The sequence below is a fragment of the Acanthopagrus latus genome, chromosome 17 (genome assembly GCF_904848185.1).
Source record: "Acanthopagrus latus isolate v.2019 chromosome 17, fAcaLat1.1, whole genome shotgun sequence".
In the NCBI taxonomy this organism is placed as follows: Eukaryota; Metazoa; Chordata; class Actinopteri; order Spariformes; family Sparidae; genus Acanthopagrus; species Acanthopagrus latus.
The window spans coordinates 30,730,418-30,739,043 of NC_051055.1; the positions used below are offsets into that span (position 1 = coordinate 30,730,418).

The window sequence follows — 8,626 nt, forward strand, 5'->3', positions numbered from 1 at the left end:
TTGGTGGTTCGTGAAGGGAATCTGTTGTTGTTTGCTTCCATTTAACCTGAAGGACAGGGTTTAAAGGTTCTTCAAGGGTTCCTAAGGTATTTGATGTTCTAAGATGTTCTCTCAGGTGTTCATCACTGATCCTTGAGGGTCATCTGCAGGTTCCTGATGGGATTCAAAGGAACAGTGAGGAGTCAGCAACACTTTGGGAAGTGTTCTGTTATGGAGCCAAATGGATTTCAAGAATTTCCACAGTCCTCACGTTGTTTCCAGACATCAGAGATGAGGACGGCAACTGAACAGTGGCTGTAGAACTCAGTCAACACGTTACTGACCGTGTTGACCTTTGACTTCATCTGTTTGTTTTGAATGATTTGCACTACCAGGCGTCTGAACGTGTTGAACTGCTTCACACTGTGTCGCTTCAGTTGTGTTTCAGTGTCACAGGTTGTTTCTCAATCCCATAAAAATCCACCAGCAACATGAAAACATCAACAGAACCAGTGTTCAGCCCGAAACTGATGGTTTGTATCACTCATCGTTTCATTTTGACCTCTGACTGTTATTACAGTAATGAGTGATGGAGGAAACAGTCACAGTGTGTTCAGCAGCTGGATGGATCCTCCTCCCAGCTGTGAGAAGTCAGTTACACACAACACCACCGGAACACAAGAGACTCTACCATCAAAATAAAAGCATGGACTGTCATTATGTTGACAGTATACAGTCACAGTGTTCCTGCTCCTCAGTGTGTCTCAGTAAAGCTGCATTTTACTCATGAACTTTCCTCTCAGGTAGTCAAATACTGACTCTTCTCCTCACTTTTACTTCACATCATTTAATCTGAAGTATTTTAAAGGCCTGAAGCAGTAAAATGATCCCGTAGTTTCCAAAATCAAATGAATTTAACCTAGTTTGGGGACATATTGCCAACCACATTTAGTCAGCAGCTGTAATGAAATACACATTTCGAGGTACTTGTACTTTTTTATTTGAGTATTTCCATTCTCTGTAACTTCAGAGCCAACTTCTACTCTCCTACATCTCAGAGGTAAATATCCCACATTTCACTCCACCACGTGTGTCTGATAGTTACTTTTTGAGGTTGTTATTGGGTCAAATATCTTGGACGTGTTATTACAGAACAAATGACTCACTCGTCTCCTTTGTTGTCTTCCAATCGGTGCAATTTTCAGCCACTCACTAAATTTAAAAACATGTCTGGCCCTCTGTAGTGTCAGGTGTGTCTGCTCAGGGTCACTGTAGAAACATGGCGGTGCAACATGGCAGCTGCCCTGGAGGGAAACCCGCTGTAGATATAAACGGCTCATTATAAGGTAATTATTGATGATTATAGACTGATAAAAACATATTTGTGAATATTACATTCCATTTCTGCCAAGTCTGTTCTGCCAGATGCCGCTTTGTATTCCACACTGGACCTCTGGTTTTGGTGCTGGTCTATGCTGTTTGTTTTTTTTTCCAGCAGGGCGTTTAGATTATATCTGTGTCGAAATTAATTTATGTTCCTGATATCTGTGTTTAAATGGCCCCAAATTCCCATAGAGATGTTAGTTTTGTAGCCATTCAGCTCGGGGAGGGTCGCGTCCCCTCCCCGAGCTGCAGGAAGAGCCTCTTCTCACCAGGCTTTTATTTTGAAAACAGGAAGTGCGCCGCGCTCCCCCTGACAGCAGCTCGGGATCAGCTGATGGGAACTGAGTCATCACTTCCCGGACAACATGGTTCATTAACTGAAGCACATCGAGCAAGAAGAACACACCGAAGTGGGTTTTATTCAGTCTGTTTCTGCTGAGAGGTTCCGAGAGAGACCTGCTGGACCCGAACCCAGGTACGACTCAGATCTTTATTACCGAGCAGAACTAAAGAAACTAAAAAGAAAGAAAGAAAAAGCACAGATTGTCACAAGTTCCGTCAAAGTTTCCACTTCTCACAGGAATCACACGAGGGGTTTGTCAGGGGGTTTTGGTCCGTCAGAGGCTCATCTGGTTCTGTCCGGTTCTGTCTGTGTCACTGATCCTGGATCTGTTGGGTTCACTCACACGGTTCTGCTAGAACTCACGTCATCTGGTCGGAAGTTACGATTAAAGCTCTGCTCTGAAACATGATGACAGGCTGAGTTCTGACATGTTCTGATTGAAGCTGGTGTCGATTCAGAACCAGCTCAGAACCACCTGGGCTCACCGACGGTCCATTAACACAACACTGTTCGACTGAAGTTTTACTTTTAATGAGAATTATGTTTTGGAACTTAACTGAAATAGTTTAATAGAATCTACAGAAATAATAGAATAGAAAGTATTTCAAAACAATCTTCATTAGCGTCCAGGTCATGTGACCCAGTGACTCCGAACCGGTACCGAACTGTTCTAATAGTAAAGATGATCTGTTTATCTCTTATTTTAGAGCTTGTGACTGATTTCTGAGTTTCAGGATCTCTTTTTATTTCATTTTAGTTTTTCATTATGCTTTAATCAATATTGCTTCATTATAAATCTGCATTTTTCCCCAATTAAAAATAAATAAAATATTTTAATGAATTCTACATTTTGTCAGTAAGTTTCATGTTTACTCAGCTGTTTATTTCAGTATCTTCCGGGTCATGTGACCCAGTGACTCAGAATCAGCACTGACAGTCTCTTTGTTTTGAGATTTTAAGTCCTCATCATATTTTGTATTTATATTAAATGAATCACAATCTCTGTCAGGAGGTTTCATGTATGTCACCTGTTTGCTGTCAGCAGCCTCCAGCTATGGACTCAGAATCATTCTGATGTGGACTTTAGTTCTGGAGTCGGTGACCCGGAGGTCAGCGTGGATCTAATGACGGTTGTTATCTGTGACAGACTGACTGCTGTGTGAATCCATGGCAGCTGTTTGAATCCACCTGGATCAGGAGGTGAAGATAACCCAGACTGAAGATGTCCGTCGGGGGCAGAGCGTCCTCGTCCGTCCTCATGTCTCCTGGGAGGGAGACGGCAGAGCTGCAGGTCAACCCGGCCGACGTTCCCGCCCTGGAGATCAAACTGGGAGCTCTGGTGGTCCTGCTGTCCATCACGCTGTTGTTTGGTCTCGCCCCGCTCTGCATCGTCCGGGGAGCGGGGTCATGCTGTGCTGACCCAGGTAAGAAGCCGGGTCCAGTCAGGACCAGGTCTGGCTGAACTGGATTTGTGCCTCTGGGGCCTCCGTACAGAAACGACCAAGGTCTAAAGTCGTGTCTGGCTTCAGGTCAGGATGACATTCAGCAGTTTTGGTATCACAGAAACATTTCTGCTCACTGCGTCGTCTTATCTCAGGATAAGAATCGAGCTGCTGAGTGAGGATGGTGTGTCAACCCGTCCTGCAATGAAAATATATAAAATGAATAAATATAACTTCAAAATAACAGTCGCTAAATATCATTCGGTTTGAAGATGAAGATTGGTTTACTGATGTTAGCGTGTTTCAGAAGCTAACACTGAAGTTAGCCTCTTTCAGAGGCTAACACTGATGTTAGCGTGTTTCAGAAGCTAACACTGATGTTAGCGCGTTTCAGAAGCTAACACTGAAGTTAGCGTGTTTCAGAAGCTAACACTGAATTTAGCATGTTTCTTAAGCTAACACTGATGTTAGCCTGTTTCAGAAGCTAACACTGATATAACTGATATAACACTGTTATAATTTCCTCCACCAACATAATTAAAGCTGAAAACAGATGCTAGCTAGCTCGGCGGTTACAAGTAAAATGAGACAACCGTTGCCATGGATACAGTCTCCTGTACATTGTAAACACAGATACAGACGTGACAGGACCAGTGCTGATTGAGGAGGTGAGTTGACAGGTTTAATGTTGACCTATTTATTGAAATGTTTTTGAACTTTAGTTCGATGCAGAGCTCCAGTCTGCAGAGGATCTCTGGTTGATCTCTGGCTGATCTGTGGTTGATCTCTGGTTGATCTCTGGTTGATCTTTTGCTGATCTCTGGTTGATCTCTGGCTGATCTCTGGTTGATCTCTGGCTGATCTCTGGCTGATCTCTGGCTGATCTCTGGTTGATCTCTGGCTGATCTCTGGTTGATCTCTGGCTGATCTCTGGTTGATCTTTTGCTGATCTCTGGCTGATCTCTGGCTGATCTCTGGCTGATCTCTGGTTGTTCTCTGGTTGTTCTTGCAGAGTTGCGGCGCCGGGTTCTGAGTCTAATCAGCTGTTTTTCTGGAGGAGTGTTCTTGGCCACCTGTCTGCTGGGCCTGCTGCCGGACTACCTGCAGGGCATCAACGAGGCCTTCAGCAACGCGGGAGTCACAGTAAGATCCCACAGATCCAGACTTTGGACCACACGCAGCATCATGATCCGTCAATCACATGTCAGACTGTCGTAAACCGACACAACGCTGAGCTCACAGAAAGAATAAAACATCTGGTTCATAAACACTCAAAGCTTTACAACAGCCGTAACTTACACTTACTGTCATTATTGATTAACACACAGATCATTCTCTCAATTAATCATCATTCATTCAAGTGCTGATCACTGATGTTGATCTCAGTCTCTATTGACTCGAACTAATCAATCGATTATTAAAATAATTGAAAACAATTTGATTAATCGACCGCACCGCATCTCTAATCTTTATTTCAGTCTTTCTTATATTCTTTAACATTAGCTAACATTAGCCACCACTTCTTCTTTCTTTTATTTGAATAACTTCTAATTAAAGGGACAGTTTACCCAAAAATGAAAATTCTATCATTACGTCATGAATCCAATGCTGATGGAAATCCTTAAAAAAAAGTCACAACTTGCCTTAGAAACTTCATGTTTTTAAGTTCTCTTCAGTATCACAGTGATCCAGTGACAACTGTCTGAACATCCACAAGTTCACTGCTAACAGGAAGTGCTAACAGCTAATTCTGATGAGGATGACTTTATATCATCAGGATATATGCTCACAAGAAAGACAGCGTGTGGAGAAAAGTCTGTAAAAATCAGTTTCTTTAATGTAGCAGAAACATGATTTTTCTGCCTCTCTCACCTGGCAACACCTCAGATTTATCTCTGAGGATCAGCGGCGTCATCAGGAATGAACCCGGAGCTGTTCTGGTTCTGTTGATCTGCTGATGGCGCTGGAGCGAAACTTAGTGTGAAGTTTGTGTCTTTAAACGGCTTCACACTGTCAGATTGTTTGTTAGGAAGAAAAGGAGGGCGGCTGAAGGTCAGAGACACTGCTGGGAAGCCCGCTGTGTGTGTGTGTGTGTGTGTGTGTGTGTGTGTGTGTGTGTGTGTGTGTGTGTGTGTGTGTGTGTGTGTGTGTGTGTGTGTGTGTGTGTGTAGGGGGTGTTTAACAGGAATTGCTCTCCTCCGTCACACATACTGTTGAATGAACCTCAACACAAATACTGTGGTAACACTGTGTGTGTGTGTGTGCATATGTGTGTGTGTGTGTGTGTGTGTGTGTGTGCGTATGTGTGTGTGTGTGTGTGTGTGTGTGTGTGTGTGTGTGTGTGTGTGTGTGTGTGTGTGTGTGTGTGTAGGGGGTGTTTAACAGGAATTGCTCTCCTCCGTCACACATACTGTTGAATGAACCTCGACACAAATACTGTGGCAACACTGTGTGTGTGAGTGTGTGTGTGTGTGCGTATGTGTGTGTGTGTGTGTGCGTATGTGCGTGTGTGTGTGTGTGTGTGTGTGTGGTTGGTTGGTTTTGTGGCTCGTTTTCCTGTTTTTTTTGGTTCATTATTCCTGCCAGACTGTTTACATGGCGAACACAAATGAATATTCCTGTCAGCGTGCGGCCGTGTGAACGTGTGAACACCATCTTGATGATGTTGGTGTTTAGCAGCAGGTGTGTTTCACTTTTTAGACCAGAGCTGTGAGTTTCACTGTCGTCTCCACTCCGGCCCGACACTCTGCCGGCACCGTGCCGAGCTGACCATCGACAGGAAGTGGTTTTGTGTTGCATGCTTGTGGTAAAACTTCAACTGACACAAATTTTGAAAATGTGCTGAATCACGGCTGATACCAAACATTCGTTTTGGTCGTGACACTTGGCTCGACTTGGAGATGAAGAAGTATGAGCCCATGTGCACAAATCCTAAAGATTACATTTAGATTTTTTACATCTAACTTTCTTCAACCTGAACAACACTGAAACTCAAATAGATGAAACTCTGTGACTGTTTCATGTTCATGATTTAACTCTGGATCGGTACATCGGAACTTTCTGATCCGGACCACAACAGCGACGCAGCCTGGAGCAGCTGACCGCGCTGCCAGGCAACACTAAACACTGTAGCCCTCGATGCTAACGTAATAATCATGTTGTTTACGGCTGCTTTACCTGCACACAGCAGCGTTCACGGCCTATCAAACATTTATTCATATTTTAGCTGCACATCCTTTAGTCCTCAGCAACAAACGTTCCAAGTGTGAAGCAGATCGGATGAACAATTTCTGAGCTCTGAGATTTACAGACAGACAATTGATCGCGTGAATCTTCTGGATCGTTAACAACCAAACACTTCGTTAGCTAACGAGGTGATCTCATCCTTCAGCTGTTGCTCCCCATCTTCACATTTTAAGAAACCAGCCGACACATCAAACTGACTCTGAGTCGCTCTGTGAAGTTTTTTTTGTCTTTATCTCTGATTTCAATCTTCTCCACATCCGCTGGTTTCCTCTCTTCAGCACTTTGTCGTCCTGTGTTCATCGAGGTGCTGACAGCAGATTCACAAAACCAAAGTGTGTCATTTTTCTGAAAAGCCTGATGAAGAGTGTGAAGTGTGTCACGTTACAACTCACAACTGTTTTCTTGATGCACTTGCAAAATGAAAGCAAAGATAATCTGTGTGATCGTCCCGTCAGACACGTGGGAGTGAAATGTGCTAGTTGGGAAAATAACTTCCGTTTCTTCTTCTGCTCTCCTCGCAGCTCCAGTTCCCTCTGCCTGAGTTCATCATGGCCATGGGCTTCTTCCTGGTCCTGGTCCTGGAGCAGATCGTCCTGGCCTTCAAAGACCAGTCCTCCCCTCACGTGGAGGAGCGCCGGGCTCTGCTGGTGGACTCCAGCGTCCAGGCCAACGACAAGAGCGGGCGGCATCGCTCCCATCGCCGGCGTGAGTCGGAGGAGTCCACCGGCAGCCACTTCCACGTGGACTTCGGCTCGCAGTCCGCCCTGCGCGCCTTCATCCTGGTCTTCTCGCTGTCGCTGCACTCGGTGTTTGAGGGTCTGGCGGTGGGGCTCCTGGAGGAGGGGAAGGAGGTTCTGGAGATCTGCCTGGCGCTGATGATCCACAAGAGCATCATTTCCTTCAGCCTGGCCTTCAAGCTGACCCAGGGCCGGCTGCGGCGGTCGGTGGTGGTCGGCTGCCTGCTGCTCTTCGCCGTCATGTCCCCGCTGGGCATCGGCTTGGGGATGGGCCTCACGGAGACCAAGGCGTCTCCTCAGCACCAGCTGGCCCGCAGCACGCTGGAGGGGCTCGCCACGGGAACCTTCCTCTACATCACCTTCATGGAGATCCTGCCGCACGAGCTCAGCTCCTCCAGGAACCGCATCCCCAAGGTGGCCATGCTGCTGGTCGGCTTCGCCGTCGTCACTGCTGTGCTCTTCATCAAACTGTAACCATGGAAACAGACAACCGGGAAGAAAGTCTGTCATGAAACCAAAAGTTCACATGTTCGATAGCCAGCGAGTATCAGAGGTCACACATCAAGGATCCACGTAACCAGAGTGTCACTCTGTCTGTCTTCTCCTCCACACTTCTTCTTCTTCTTCTTCTTCTTCTTCTTCTTCTGCTTCTTGTTCTGCTTCTTCTTCTTCTTCTTCTTCTGCTTCTTCTTCTTCTTCTTCTTCTTCTTCTTCTTCTTCTTCTTCTTCTTCTGCTTCTTCTTCTGCTTCTTCTTCTTCTTCTTCTGCTTCTTCTTCTGCTTCTTCTTCTTCTGCTTCTTCTTCTTCTTCTTCTTCTTCTTCTTCTTCTTCTTCTTCTTCTTCTTCTTCTGGTTCTGCTTCTGTGTGCTGGTCCACAGAACAGTTCTGGAGCTTCACAGTAAAACAACTGAAGCAGCTGAGACTTGATTTGAAACATCAGATGTTTTTTCTGTGCAGCTCGTCTGAGTTGGACAGTGAATATTTTTCAGGACACCTGGAAACATTTCCAGTCATGTTTGTCTTCGAAAGCAGGTGATTTTTAAGGAGCAGCGGAGACATTTGATCTCGTTTTACTGTCTGTTTTTATCAGGAAGTCAGACGTCTCTGTCTGTGATAGGAGCCACGAAAAACAGGTATTTTAATGCAGACCAGGTGTTTTCTAAGCAGAGCGTACTCGCAGTGTTGTGACGAGAGAGAAATCCACAGCTGAAACGTCCGGTGTTGATTTATCTGTGTTTTTTTAGAAACTTATTTACAAACATTTATCGTGACGACGTTGATCGAGCTGGTAAAACGGCTCCTTACACTTCACCTGGTTTAATCCACGTCTACGGAAGCCTGGAGATCCCAAACTGATTTGAGAAGATGTTCAGCGTGCGGTCGATGGGGTGATTTCAGCTTAATAAAGGTGTAAATCTGGTCTGAGATCAGGTTGTGATGTGTCCTCTCCTGCAGACTGTGATCACAGCAGTCATCTGATGTTTTGTCTCCAGCTT

The 8,626-nt window shown here is 45.2% G+C and overlaps 1 protein-coding gene across 2 annotated transcripts; it reads left to right on the plus strand.

Annotated features, from left to right (window-relative positions):
- Positions 1 to 1,684: 1,684 nt before the first annotated feature.
- Positions 1,685 to 7,841, plus strand: LOC119006777 (zinc transporter ZIP1-like). Of its 2 annotated transcripts, none has more exons than XM_037075843.1 (4): positions 1,685 to 1,837; positions 2,853 to 3,129; positions 4,160 to 4,290; positions 6,915 to 7,841. In XM_037075843.1, exons 2-4 carry the CDS (start codon positions 2,928 to 2,930, stop codon positions 7,602 to 7,604), a joined length of 1,023 nt encoding a protein of 340 aa, XP_036931738.1. In that variant the 5' UTR covers positions 1,685 to 1,837; positions 2,853 to 2,927; the 3' UTR covers positions 7,605 to 7,841. The 2 variants fall into 2 exon arrangements, with proteins under 2 accessions (XP_036931738.1, XP_036931739.1); XM_037075844.1 differs by having other exon boundaries at positions 1,689 to 1,837; positions 2,751 to 3,129.
- The last annotated feature ends 785 nt before the right edge of the window (positions 7,842 to 8,626 follow it).

Coding starts and splice junctions, on each gene's coding strand:
- LOC119006777 (XM_037075843.1), top strand. CDS start 2,928: ATGTCCGTCGGGGGCAGAGCGTCCTCGTCCGTCCTCATGTCTCCTGGG. Junction 3,130..4,159: donor GTCATGCTGTGCTGACCCAG/GTAAGAAGCCGG, acceptor TTGTTCTTGCAG/AGTTGCGGCGCCGGGTTCTG. Junction 4,291..6,914: donor TCAGCAACGCGGGAGTCACA/GTAAGATCCCAC, acceptor CTCTCCTCGCAG/CTCCAGTTCCCTCTGCCTGA.